The sequence below is a fragment of the Alligator sinensis genome, unplaced genomic scaffold (genome assembly GCF_000455745.1).
Source record: "Alligator sinensis unplaced genomic scaffold, ASM45574v1 scaffold102_1, whole genome shotgun sequence".
NCBI classification, from domain to species: Eukaryota; Metazoa; Chordata; order Crocodylia; family Alligatoridae; genus Alligator; species Alligator sinensis.
Window position 1 is genome coordinate 150330 of NW_005843301.1, and position 15066 is coordinate 165395.

The following is a 15066-nucleotide window of genomic DNA, read 5'->3' on the forward strand; positions in this document are numbered from 1 at the left end:
AAGAAGTTATGAGTGAGTTCATGACATAGGTTCATGAGCAGGGAAGGTTTTGAGAAGAGAAATCATATTTTACCTTGTGCTACTGTGTGCATTACAAGTGCACAGTGAACTATCAATCACATTGTATTATCAAAGTGCAAATGGATATTAAGGACCAAAATTGTCTCTCTGAGGTATATGTTCCTCTCCCTTTGAAATCAATGGAGGGTAACATTTGAAAGGTATGTTTGAATAGGATTAAATTGCAAATCGATATGCTAAAAATCACTCTCAAATATAATTTAGAACAGGCGAGTTTGGAAGAGCTGTGTGCAACTGACTGTGTCTTCATTGTGAGGCTGCATTTTGCTAATTTAAACCATACTTTCAATGCTGTTTTTGTCTCTGAATTCTTTTGCTACTGGGCTCATCTAGCTGCTCAGTGATCTCAAGACCCTACAGTGATCATGAACTAGAAGCAGTCTCTGGGAATGTCATTTGGTTGGAGATAATAGAGCTCTTTAAACACTTAAAGCCCATTTTCTTCCGTCTGTACTGAAATTGATCTTGCTCTATCCGTCCATTATTTTGTGAAATAATAACCCATCTTTGCTTCAGATTTTTATTGTGATCATTATGAAAGGCAAAAAAAGAAAATACCATATATGCAATCAGTGAAGATTCTATCTTAGTGATAGCTTTTCTTTCTGTAAGGCTAAATAGAGCCTGATCCTTTGATAGCAAGAGATGCTGAACAGCCTCACACTTGGCGTCTTCAACTGCTACTGAATTTAGTAGGATTTCTTCTCTTGCTTGACCCCAGGCAAAAGGACTGTCAATAATCGCATTACTCAGGATATACTTTAATGAGAAAAAAAATCAAAATGTTTCCATCTGTGTCTTTTATTAAGTAATGCAAAATACAGTACTAATTATGACACTGCATGCATTTTAGACAATATAAATGCAAGCCTACGGAAAATATGTGACAAGAAACCCTCAATTACTTTTGAGGTAGTATACAAGGGGAAAATAGGGCAGCAGAAACACAATGAAGTAAAAGAACAAAATATTTGTATCACATTGTGCATACATTATTCACTCATAGATACATGTGTATGAAATAACTTAGGTTACATTTCTGTTCTCCTTTAAAAATATACTTCTTTGAATTCACCGTTCTCGTATATTTCAGTTTCACAGGACGCGGAGTTTACGCTATTTTATCTGATGGGTTTATTTGTTGTCACCGCAATAATGATGTCACCCTTTTCCTCCAAGAGTTTAGGCACAGCTGGCCTCATGCACAAAAATAAATAAGAAACCTGCTTGAAGGGAAAAGAGTACTGCTCAAATAGCTGATATTAAGGAGAGTCTAATAAATACCATTTTGTTTATAAAAATATTTCAGGTTTATAAAAGAGGGGGAAGGGTAGTCTCCCAGATGGACAGGATGGTGTGTGAAAATTGTAATGCGTTTTGAACAGGTTTTTGTCTCAAACCTACAGTACCATTAGGACTATATATTTTATAATAATCCTGTTTCTTAGAACCTGGTCATTCACTAGACGTATCAAATGGTGCTTGTTTGTTTTCTTATTGCAGTTCTGGAAGATGGTTAATTTAGAAGGGTTCCATATAATTGTGCTTTTGTAAGGCTGTCCTTCCGACTCAGACCTGTACTCCCAGTCCGTTGAAACTGCTGCTGTTTGCTATGAAGGCCTGAATGGCTTCCTTGCTCCATGGAAGACTGGTGGATCTCTGAAGCCTCCATCGAACTCTGATTGAGAGATTCTGCTGAGCTGTTTGGGCTTACATTGACATACTCCCTTTTCAACACTGGGCTACTTTCCATATTTTTGCTACTGCACAACTGGACCGTTATCCGTTCATTTTTTTGGTCTCTTGATTCTTTTGTTTTGTAAGATGGTAACTTGTCCTGTTTACAGCTACTGCTGATGTCAATATTCAGGCCACTGTCTGTTCTCAGGAAGCAAGAATCCACAAGTCTGCTTTGGCAGATATCATCTCCCTCCGAGAAGCTGTCTGCTTTGTAACTAGCATAGATGGGGCTTGCTCGGCTCTCAGTTTTTTTGACTGGACTGCTGTAGTACTGTTCTGAAAAACTGCAGGGGGACAGTCTGCCAGTGTTCCTATAAGAATATGCACCAATGTCCTCTGCACTCAGCTGCCTCCACCGACCGGGTAAGTCTTCTTCTGAGAGATGGGTGCTTCTGCACTCATTCCTCATTTTCTGACTTGCCAACACCTGTTGCGTAGTTATGGCTGAGAAATGGAAAGGCTCATTTGCATAAGGAGACAGAGTCCTAGTAAAAGTGGGAGAGTTGTCATTGTCATCAGCAAGTTCCATGTGCTGCACAGGTTTGGACTTGGCAAACCTAGGACTTCCCTGATGTTCGTAACCTGAAGATGACTTTCTGTCAAACATTTCTTCTCTGTTGCCCATGTAGATTGCTTGTTGAGAGGCTGTCAGAGTGCTGGCTTGGGCATTCTCCTTTTCCTCCGATGTAACACTAAAGCTGGAATAGGAGCTGGAGGTTGGTAAAGAGGTAACGTATTCTGGGAAGGCTTCATGAGAGAAGCTGGAATGGAAGCCATCTTCTTCTACAGTGCTGTCAGTAGAGTTCTGGGATCTCAAAAACCCTACATCTTTCACTTGCATATCAACACTCTGTCTCCTCTCCCTCCTCCTCTCCTCAGGGCAATAAAGAGCTGTATCGCTGCAATAGATGTCAGACTTGTATTGGGGCCTTTGCCCAAGCTTCCCAGTGGAGTCCTGAAAAGCAAGATCTCTTGTAGATGTGCTTGACAAATGTGAGGACAAGCTGTTTGGATCTGGTTTTTCCAGCACTTTAGCAATGACACAAGTTGGTATGGTATCAGCGAATGATGGGTGACAGAGAGGTACAGAAAGGCTGCACCCATGCTTTTCCAGATGGATGCTGACTCTTTCCTGAAAGTCAGATGGCAGCTGTAACATAAAGGGATAATGTGGGGAAGGAGAAAAGGAGGAAAATCAGTAAGGCTGTCTTATTCATGCTTATACAATTCCATACACAGGGTTAATTTGCTAATGCATTCAGTTTCATTTGGTGAGAGGGGAAACTGATTCTTAAACAACAAGAAATCTTTGCACATTTTTAAATCTGAGCCAAAGTTCTGAAACTTTCAGGTATTTCCCCATTATGGAGAGTCCTGTGAAACTGAAAAAGTCCTGTACAAGTTAAGGTGTGACTGAATATAAAAAAGGATGAGAGGTCCTGACTACAGAATTTTAAAAGTCCAGATGGCCAACTATATTCTATAGCAGCACTTCTCAGCCCATAGGTGCAGACTGCAGCTGGAATATCTGAGGGGTATCTTGGCCCCTGTTAGAGTGAAGAATCAGCTCTGTTCTTCTCCTCTTCAGATGCCCCTAAAATAATTTCCAGAGTCTATCTGTGACTGCAAGTGGACATATTAAAATACCATATAGGGACTGTACCTGGGAATCTGCATTCAGGAGTTTTCAGAAAATGTTCAGGTTAAATTCCTCAGCTGGTGTAAATCAGTGTAGCTTTATTGAGATCAAAGAGAATGCTGATTTCCACCAACTGAAAATTTATCTCTTTAATTTGTTAGCAGACTCCAAACTGATTCTTTTTAGCATCTCCCATTGTCATTAAGGTACACTTTTACAACCAGATAATCCCAGAAATTTCTCTTCTCTTTTATAACCAACAGGCAGCGACTGACCTTATAATTATGTTCAATTACTAAATAATGTTGCCATACAGAGCTTAAAGAATATAACAATTGTTGAACTAAACATCTTGATTACTCTAAGTCAAGAAAGTTTTGAGAGTGACCATTATGGATAATTATTCCATTATATATAACAGATGGTTCCTCGTTTTTCAGCTTCACTTCACAGTTTTTACAGTTGGTTTAACCCAGAAGCCTTAATGCAGTCAAAATATGACATGATGTGAAATGACAGGCCAGTTAGTTTGGTGTAGGATGAGAGTCCTTTTTATTTACCACTTCCCATGATATTTTAGGTTAATTGAGACATTGCTAATTTAAACAATGTATCCTCTGTTTGAAATAAGAGTATGCAACATTGCTGATGCTCTGGCAGACAACAATATTAGTAACAGTAGCTACAGATGCAACAAAGATTGAATAAACAAACTGCAAGGCCAAACCAATACAAATCACCATAAAGGTGTGGTCAACATTGCAAAAGAAATTCATTTTTAAATTGAAACTATTATATAGGGTAGGTATGATTTTTATGAGCATAAAGAACAATCATTACACTACTGTTTGATCTATTTTATGCATATTATTTCTGTTATTAAGCATTTTAAAGAAGATAATTGTTCCTTTTGGGGTGTTGGGTACTAGGGTTGGTATTGGTAAAATGATATTCATATAATATTAGTAATAAATACACTGCACTACAGCTCATGGAATTATCTAAAACTATGTTGGTCCATGATTTATCCATAGTTAGTCAAGCAATTTCAAAGTTTTGCAATATATCCATTTACTTAATGTTCCTTACTACATACACTCAGTTTCTGAATTAACAAATATTTCCAGTAGTAAATTGAGAATTTGCCTCTTGAATTGAAAGGGTGACCCAGCTTTTGGAAATGATGGAAACCCCCCCCCTTGAATATTTTGCGATTAAGTTCATCAGTGTGTACTTTCAGGGCCCAAGTATTTTCAGAGCTTGTGAATATTTATTACAGGAGGTAGTCCTGACTCCTGAGAGCAGTCCCAGTAAAGACTTTTGAAAACAATGGTTCTACTCATGGTAGTAAACTTTACTCCTGAAAGTGTTTGCAGGATCAGGTCACTATATGATCTGGAGGCTCTGACTCTGTTCTAGTCATTGCCCTTATTGATCAGGCAATGTAAATTCACCTTCCATTAACAGATTTATTCAATACCACAAAACCTTATATTGATTTAGAAATAATTTGTAGATTTTCCTTTTAGTTTTGTACTGAGCTGATGAAACAGAAAAAAAGGGACTCAGTGTCCTAATAGTTGTGACCTCTGCCATGAACATACATCTTGAAGGCACTGCGTACTATGTAAGAGCATCCCACAAGCTTGTTTCATTAAAATACCTTCCAAGAAGGTCTGCTGTGAAAACAGGCCATTAATTGAGGGCCTAATTCTGTTTCCATTAAAGTCAACTGGCAGAATGGGAGTAATTCCAAAGTGTCTCAGAGGTCACTGTAAAGACTTGCAGTGAAATCCTGATCTTCCTGCGTGACTTGTCAGTATTGTTATTAACCTCAGTTGGTAAGACCAGAATCACACTTCTCATTGGGAAAGCTAGTGAATATAGGCACAGTTTTTCCTAGAGTTTGCTTTGACTTGTGCAATGGCATAAAATAAAATGCCGTCCTGGCAATCATTTGGTACTCTTTTTCCTCAGCTTTAGAGGATCAGTTTCTCTCAGAAGGTTTGGGACAAACTAACTAATTTAACCAATACTTCTACCTTGCAAATTAAATATTTTTCTCCTTAGAAAAAAAAGTATGTTATTTCCCTGTTCGTTTGTTTTAAAATTGATTTTTGGAATTGAATGGATGGGCTTGGGATTAGTTTTAGGAGAAAAACTGATTGTGTAAAAAAGCCTTGGCAGCAGTAGGATTTCATTATTTTCTTTTATCATTTTACATGATAGAGGTCTGAGCAGTCTCAGTCCTTTGATTTTCAATAGGGTCGGTGCAGGCCTGCTCCAATCCATACCAGAGCTTTTGGAAAAGGGAGCATCGCCCTCTTTATCTGAAACTGAGATTTTGTAACAATCCCTCAACTGCACAGAAAGTTAAGAGGTATAGTCAGTCTTTCCTGTTGCTTAAAGGAAATAGAAAACCCAATGATTTAAATGCAAATGGGTTTTGGGATTGATGCACACAGAACAGCCTGTTTTTCAAGAAACGTTATTTCTTTGTATATTCATTAAGTTTGTTCACGTTACCTCAGAAAGCTTATGTGCCCTGTTGTAATTCTTGCTGCACTGGAGCAGCTGAGCAGCTAAATTGCAGTCCTTTCTATAGAGCTCCTAAAAAACAAAAAAAGCCTGTTTTTTACATTTGCAACTAGCCTGAGGCATTGATTCCTGCTCTCATTTCTGGGCAATCCTTGTATGCTTTACTCTGGGAAAGTGTAGACCATACTCTATATTTCTAAGTCATTACGGTTCTACTTTCCTTGCATAGTCCCAAAATGTTAGCTCCCCCCAGGGTACGAAAGGAAAGGTGAATAAAATGACCAAGAAAGAAACTTTTGAAACAGTTTTACTTCAAGAACAGCTTGAGAGCATGGGGTGGGTACTTACCATGAGGAACTCAGCATTATATAGTAAATATACCTGAGAGACTAAGGGTACCAATATACAGATTAGCTCTATATTGCAAAGGAAATACCAGTAAAGCACAAATGTTCTTTACTGAACATCCCCTTAAAGCAGCACTTGGAGACCATATTCGAAATATCTGAAACAGTCTCATAAGGCTGTAAGGGAAGTTTACGGAGTTTTACCACAGGTTTTAAACATTCCTTTGTGTCTTTATGAAATACTTCCTGGCTCATTAAATGCGCTGCAGAATGCAACTCTGCAAATATCATAAATCTCATTGCATAGTTATTTGATGTCTTTAGTGGATCAGGAAGTACCAAGAGAACTTCACGCAGGGAAAAAGCAAATTTAACACCAGTTAGTTACATTGTTTTTGTGGTGGAATGGCTCCTGCAGCCTGTTTAATGGAGGAATTCAGTACAGAAATCTGTGCTTAACTCAATATTCAGCCTTGCTTTGTGCTACCCTACTATACCCAGCTGTACCCTCCACTGCAGCAGGTATAGGACCCCTGGGATGCAAGTTATACATGGCTTATTTCTGGTAAGGTGCCATTAAAAAAAACAAAACCTATTTTCAAACGTAGGCTCTATAGACATGCATTGAGGAGGTACAGAAAACATTAAAAACCTTGAGGCACCAGGCCACGCAAATGCACAGACATTATTATAGTGTTTGTAAAGAAAATGTGGTTAGGTTTAAAATAGCTTCATTGTTTTTTTCTGGGTGCTGAGGCTATCATTTCAGAGCAGACAGACTTTTCTCGTTCCATTTATTCTTCTGAAAATGAATGCACATTTTCTATGAAAAGGAAAGGCAGGAAGAGTCTCTTTTGTGAATGCTATTGTTTGAAAAAAATCTTGCTGTTCTGGAAAAGCAGGCTCTGTAAGATGTTTGGGGGATCAGTTTGCTGTGAGATATGGGAAAAGCACATCCACATTTTACTTGCTCCATGTTGACATCTACAATTTCAAATGCTCTTATTTGAAAATTATTGCTGCATTATCTACTTTTCTTTTCAGCTTACTCTACACAACCCATTGCCTGTCTCTAATGTAAAGCTGGGGGATGGGGGACGGTAAATAAATTCCACCCTAATAAATTTGTTGTTGGATTTTATGTTAGTAAACGGGATCTCTATTCTAAAAAAACAGATGCAAACAGTAGGAATCCAAACATTGAATTTAAAAGCAAAATCTCTGTTGCATATGCATGTGATATTGGCATATTTTACATAGATATTTTATACTGAGTGCATTCCTGCAAAAATATAAAAACACAGACAGCCAATAGAAATTCCTTGTGGAACAATTAAGCAAGAATGAAATCACTCCAAAGGCTCATCTCTTAATTCAAGACTGGGCATTTCCTCCTCTGTGAAGATGTTGCCATGGCAAGCACAGAATACAATGTTGACACTATTTTTAGCATCTTTAAAAAAAAGTACAAAGAAAATCACATGTAAGTTGAATGTAGTGAATGTATCTTGTTCACAACATGAAAGCATACATGACCTCATTGGAATTAATCATCTCCTTTAATATAATATTAATTCAAATCAGCTCCAGAAGGGCAAAAGCAGAGCAATAATTGATCAGTAGGTTTCTCTCATATTCCCTCACATGTTTGCTAAAGCTATAAGGTATCATTCATTAGTGGCATTCAGGGGAATGGGGAAAATATCATCCACTGAAGAAATATCAGCAGTGATTTACAGGTAAAGCAGTGATTTACAGGTACCTTACAGGTAAAGTTCTGTTTTTCAATAGCATCTCCAGTTAATCCTTGTTTATAATATTAAAGATCTATGGGGCGGATCCTTATCAGAGCACATTTGACCAAATTCAATCACAATTTCTTAGCTGTCATTGCTCCATTAACCTTGGGGACAATTCTTTTTGTTGTGATTCACTCTGGGGCATAAGGAAATGATTATGGGTCTCAATCTTAGAGTATGGGATACAAACTATTTACTGAAGAGGAAAGAGGGATGGTACTTCAGAGCATCACTGGCTGCGTGGGAACTGTTTGGTTGTACATTACTATCCCATGGTATGTAAAAGCTAGACCAGGGTAATTTCCCTTGCTTTCAACAGAGAGTAAATTATGATGGGATAACTTCCACTTGCTACAGAGAAACAGCCTACTCATGGGCAGTTATCATGGACCACCTGATATGAAGTAATTTTTTTCCTGCTTTTACCCAACCATTAGTTATTTTTACGTCCATATCCTCTAGCTCAATGGTAATATGAATGCTGAAGAGTAACAAAAGCAGCAGGAACAACTGATTGCTCCATGTTCCATTTCAATCCATGGTGTCTTTTCAAATCATGAAAACTGAGAACTCGGCTTAGTTCACATGTTGGATCTAATTCTGTCACAATGCTTCATACCTCCTCCTGATGCCAGTGGAGTTTCCAGAATGCAGATGAAGGCAGAGGAATATCTAATTTCATTGTATTTTTGAAATAATTCCATTGAATTTAGTGGAATTTTTCTGGATTTGTACCAGTGCATCTAAAAACTGAGTTAGAGTATTGTAATTACATAGTTCTTTTAGTACAGATGTTAAACTATCAAATACATTTATCCTATTTTTTCTTATACCCTAAGTGTGTTACAAATTCAGGGACAGATTGTGAGCTCCATGCTCCTATTGGTAAGATGTTGGTTACACAATTTTTTCTGTTAAAATCAATGTAGGTATTCTTGCAGTTCACATGATTAAGGATCAGAAATCAGCATGTGAGCTTGCATATAAAACACTGAATGCAAGGCACTAAAGAGTACTAATGAGAATATAATGCCTTTTGTAATATAAATATTTTGCTTAATATCTCCAGATAGGGAGTGGTATTATAAAGTATTAAAACATGCAGTCTTTCTCTCTTTGCCAGTGCCTTTTAAGTAGGTACAATGGAACAATTTCACAACCTTTTTTGCCCCTTTCCAAATACATGATAATTCCCTACAGTGTGTAAAGAGATGCCTGGTGACAGTTGAGAAGGATATTATATGTTCATTTTACAGTAAAGGGAGATAAAGAATTATAGAAGGAACTGTCCCCAAGGAAAAATTCTGGAGCCAAGTTTAGAATTTATACCCTGGATTTCAGAATTTGGAACCTAAATTCTCAATAATGAAGATGAGTCAATCATGTACAATCCTCTCTCAGACAAGAGGTGCTTAGTGATATTGGGCCCTCTGGCAGATATTGATTTAATTTCATGTTGGGGATCTGATGAATTTTATCCTGGATCCCAGCAATTGTGCATCCTGCCATGCCACATGTGCAAGACAGGATGTGCAATTTTTAGGATCTTGGATAAAATTCATCAGATCCCCAACTGTGTCACAGGTGAGTGGTGTAATGGGAGATCCCTACCCCCTGTTACTAGAAGGAAGAGGAAAGAGTAATATAGAGCCAGTGAAGTAACTGCTGCCTGCAGACATCTAGCTGCAAGGAACAGCAGGTGTGACTAGCACAGTTAAATGGGCTTCAGCATCTGGGCCCTGTTAACTGACAGGCAGGTCAGATGACCAGCAGGGGAGAGGCTGCCCTTGAGTCCAGGGCAGAGGGACACTCTGGCCCTGACTGTGGAGGAGAACAGAAATCTTCTTCAAAACACAAAGAACTTTAGTTGGTCAGAAGAAGATGACCTACTGCCTGCTGGGAGTGAGTGCATCCAGAGTGGGGAGTATTGGATTGAGGATTGTTCACATTTACCTGGGTGGAGGGGGTTGGGATTTCTGTTGAGAACAGGTTATATGCCCAGTGCAGGTCCTGTTATGTTTATTAGCACTGGAGGATCTGGAGTGGCTGTGAGGGGTAGGCAAGAGATTGCATAGCCCAGTGTTTTGTACAGTGCCATTTTTCTTTTTTTTTCTTTTTTCTGGCAAGGAATGAGCTGGAATGGAGAGGGGCCAAAGCCACAGGGCTGAGGCCCAACTAGATGGAGCAGAGCCATGGAGCTGAAATCCAGAGCTCGGATAGAGGAACTGAACTGAGACCCAAGGAGGCAAAGCTGAAGCCTCAGGGACCTGAGACTGAAACAAGCACAGTCAGAAGATCCAGTAAACAGGGACTGAGAAAAACGTGTGAGGCATGGGTATGTCTATGGGGGCAGCTGGGGACCAAGATTCCTGCCCTGTACGGCCATGGTTAGAACTGCTAGAGTAAAAGTGGTAGAGGGAGCACCAGAGACTTAGCACTGGACTTTCCTTTTCTGGCATCTCCTCCAGAAACTTTTTTTTTTCCGTGAAGGCATGGCAGTTGAGCATAAAGAGGGAGAAGATGATAAGGGGACCAGGGAAGTGCAGGATGAGCTGGCAGATGAAGCCTGAGGCCACCTTCCAGGTTGGCCCTGTCACAGTGGGGAGCCCATCATCAGGGACTCAGTCCCCAGTGCCAGGCTCCTCACCCACTTAAACGTTCAAAGGGTGCCGCAGAAAGCATGGCATTGGAAACCAGTCCCTGATGCTAGACTTCCAGTGATGACCTTTCAATTTGACAGTGTGCTCCCTATGTGGCAGCAGGCTGAAAGCCTAATGGTGCAGGGCTGCACTACATGGCTTTCAGCCTGCTTATGTATGGGGAGTGTTTCAGCTGATGGGCTTTCAATGCTCTGGCACCTAAAAATGATGGGGTAGCTCTCCTATCCCCAACTTCTCATTCCACAAGCAGCATTCCCTCTAAGCTGCATGGCCTGCACAGTCGCGCAGGAGTGCTCATGCTGCGCTGCCAGGCATGCCTGTGCGGCCGCACACACCACACAGCTTAGAGGGAATGCTGTCCACAAGGTGCAAATGAGAAGGGATGTTAACTTGAGGTGTGGAACCAGGGATGTCATTGTGTCAGCTGGTAAACTTAAAGCTCAGCCATGCACATGACATTGGTCTGCATGATGGTGCTTTACCCTGCTACATTTTCAGTTCAAGGTATGATAGAAACCAGCCACAAAGATGTTACACATTATATGTGGAACATCCTTATGGCTTGTTTCTTGTTTTGTTGCACCATTAATTTCCTGAACATTTGGCTCGATTACTATTTATGGTGTGACTAACAGGTGAATTGTGACATAAATGCAACATCTACCAGGACTCTAAGAGTCCTATTCTAGGAATCAATGATCGGAAAAACTGGGAAGTGAAGAAATTATATTAGCGGTAACAAATTTATGGCCATGTGTCTATTTATTGTCATACCCATGCCCATATAACTATAATTTGCATGCAGACACTGATAGGTGCAGAGCAGGATTTGCTCATACACTATCTTGGGACCTTTGTTTCAGGGAAGTATGCTGAAACTGGTTTATAGTAATATAGAATGCAGTTTAGTTAAATTCTCCAAATTTGGGGTATAAAGACCAGTAGTAACAGTTATTACAACACAACAACTGAAATGTAAGAAAAGCTAAAATTATAGAGTAATGAGAAACTTCCAACATAGCAACATTTCTGATTATAAATTTGACAAGTCACACTTTATGTAAAGAATAGGAAATTAATCTTTAATTCTATATAAATTATGTGGCCTAATTTGCTTTCATATACGACCTTGGGAGGCATCCATAATTAAATACTTACATTATCTTCTGACAACTTATCTATTGTCACCTTGGCTTCTATTAAATGATTATTGAGCGCAATTATTTCATGGCTTAAAGCCCTTTTTTCCTCTTCATAATGTTGACCCTGTGTATAGAAATGGATCAATCAGTATTTTTTCCACTGTAATATAATCCCAGAAAACTCCTCAAAGCTTGATGCCATTTTCAAAACCAAGATGCATAACATGAACAATGTATTCTCCCCTCCAGCTCAGATCGGTTGCTTCTTTTACACAGCACATTAGAGAATATGCTGTGATAATGTGGAGGCCAAATGCATTTCACATTAAGAAAAAGAGAAAAAGAACTAATGTTAAATACTAATACAGACAACAGTGATGATGATGATAATCCAGCTTCATTGAAAATGGGTTCTACTAGGGTAAGCCTAGGGAGGACTTTGATCTTCCTTGACCAATATACCAAAATTTGTTCCAGTCACATCCTTGGTTTCCATTTCCATCAAGCTGGAGAAGCTGCAGGCATCCCAGAACACAATTGATCTAAGGGCTGTCAAAAATAGATCAACTAGTGTGTCCATTTCTAAAATGAATGGTTTGTCCAATTGATTGATTGATTGTGTTAATTTCAAGGGGGTTGAGCAAGCTATGGAGTAACAGAAAAAAAAAGGTCTGAGCGGGTGAAGTTTAAGCCAACCAATAGGAAATTCTGAACAAAGTGTGGGAAGTACATGAAATTCTACATTTCTCCTGAACTTAGGTTGCAGAGGAGTGCCTACCCAAAGGCATGAGTTAGACACCTATGTACAACTGGACTATGAAACTCAAACTCCTGCTTAGCCTTAGATGCTCAAGTTTCTCCCTTTACTTGCAAATGACTGGCATGGTGTTGGTGCTGCCATCATTGTCCACCTTTTGTGTACTGGCTTATTGGTTAAAGTTCTTGTCTGGGAAATAGGCCTAGAGCTCAGGTGTCCTTTCTCAGCATCTCCCACTAGCATCAAATCTGTAAAGTGTCCTTTACTTCCCGTAACCACTGAGCTACAGGCAAGTTTGGGATTGTGCTACTCTCCATCCCTTTTGTTGGCTAGCCACAACAGGAGTGGTGGGGAGTAGCCACATCCCAGACTTGCCTATATCCTGTCTGCTAGGGTAATTTCTTGGGAGATTTCTCCTGGTGGCTGAGAAGAACCAAAAAATATAAGGCTCCTACTGCCTGGACAAGTGCTGTACTTACTAGACTATTATAAAAGGTGTGCAACATAACTACCATTATGAATACGGTTTTTGGTGCCAAATTCAATTCCAAGTTTGTGTTAGGCATGCTTGGAACACACCTATAAATGGAACTCCTCTGAGGACTTAGGCACAAGGACAACAAGTTAGAGACTCCCAGATGACTTTAGGGGGGAGATTGGAACCTAAATGTTCATCTTAGCCAAGATGGCGGTGCCTCTAAGTTTGCTCAAGTAGCTGAACTTTAGGCATTCTAAGTACATTTCTGGTGAAAATGAAAGCACCCAGGGAGTCTGAGGCACCCAAGGGGGTCAGGTGTGTTTTTTGTGAATTGTCATCTTGGTCTTAGGGAATTAAACTGTATCAAAATTGTACTTTAAGCTCTAAAGTACTTCTGAATTTCACTCAAAGTGATTTGTCCAAGGTCTCACAGGCAACTATGAGCCTTAATCTTCTGACTCTCAACCCAGTAGGACTCCAGTCCCTCACTCTATTTCAGTGTTTCCCAAGCTTTTGATACCTGGGGCACACTTTTTTCTGGACTAAAATTGGTGGCATGCTTCACTCTTACACTGGAAAACAGTAGTGTAACTTAGTAGGGGCATTTGGGTGGGGTGAGGGGGAACTGATCTCAGGCACTGACTATGAGGCAGCACCAGGAGGCCCCGTGCCAGGAGTCTGCCATGGCAGGAAAAGCTCTGTACTACTGTCCGGCCATAGGAGCCAGGCAGCACGGTGCCACACCAATCAGTATGTCTCGGGGGTGGGAGGTGAGTGTAGCAGATGGAATAGCACTCTACCTCCCCTCCTCCAGCCTTTGCAGCAGCAGGAGAAATCTGTGCTGCCTTTGCCTGGCCATAGAAACCAGGCAGTGAAGCACCATGCCAATGTATCTGGGGAGTAGGGAGAATGGGGCTCCCCTCCCCAGTCAACTGTGGTTGGCATAGCCTCACATCCCCCCACCCAGGTGCTCCATGAGCTCCCTACACCCCTGCCTGCTAAAAAGGCATATTTCAAAACATTGCCTAGTCCATTCCCCTGCCAGAGCTGAGATGTACCGTTAAGAAAATGACACCAAATATATCTTTCTTTAAGCAAAGGATTAATTTCTACACCAGTTGTTCTCAACCTTTTTAGCCTCAAAGGCCCCCTCCATAATGTTTCTGAATGTTGTGGCATCCCAGTTGAATATTATTGAGAGAGATCTTAATTCAGAAAACATGGAGGGGGGAGGCCTTGAGGCTAAAGCTGACAATTGGTGATCTAGTTGGTGCCACTTAAGTTGGTGCCCCTGCTGCTGAGGCTGCTCCTGAAGGGTCTCACATGCTGGCAACTGCCCCCACAGCCTGTCCTGCTGGACCTGGGCGCATGGGAGGAATGGAGGGGATGGGCTGGGCTGCAAATTGTGCTTCTGTCTGTGCATCTGTCCTTGCACAGCAGGGTGCACTGCTGGGAGTGTGGGGGGTTGAGTGGGGCTGGCATAGAAGCTATTGGGTGGGGAAGGGCAGCAGAAGCAGCAATCCCCAGAGGAGCAGTCGCAGACTGCTGGAATAGTTGGGGAAGGCTCAGGGTGTCAGGTGGGGAGGAAAGTATTTACTTCCTCACACATGGGGCTCTTACAGCACACTTCCATTGCTCTTGCAGCGCATCACCCATGTGCAACACACCATTTGGGAATCAGTGCTCTATTTAGTAGAGGCATTAATTGATGTGCTCCAGGAGTGGGGGGTGGCGCTTTACCTAGAGTGGCTCTGAGAGTATTGAAGCGTCACATGTATCAACAGCCCTGTACTAAAAAATGGCAGTGGGGGCGCCTTAACTGAAGTTTGTTGAATGAGGTTTAGTTAAAGTGCTCCCACTGCCATTTTTCAGCGTGGCGATGCTG

General features: G+C 40.7%; 1 protein-coding gene across 1 annotated transcript; it reads right to left on the reverse strand.

Annotated features, from left to right (window-relative positions):
* Positions 1 to 1597: 1597 nt before the first annotated feature.
* BEGAIN (brain enriched guanylate kinase associated) lies at positions 1598 to 13218 on the reverse strand. The gene is made up of 4 exons (XM_025194775.1): positions 13183 to 13218; positions 11963 to 12070; positions 5987 to 6070; positions 1598 to 2971 (listed from the first exon to the last, which is right to left on the reverse strand). The coding sequence occupies exons 1-4, from the start codon at positions 13216 to 13218 to the stop codon at positions 1598 to 1600; spliced, it is 1602 nt and encodes a 533-aa protein (XP_025050560.1).
* Between the last annotated feature and the right edge of the window lie 1848 nt (positions 13219 to 15066).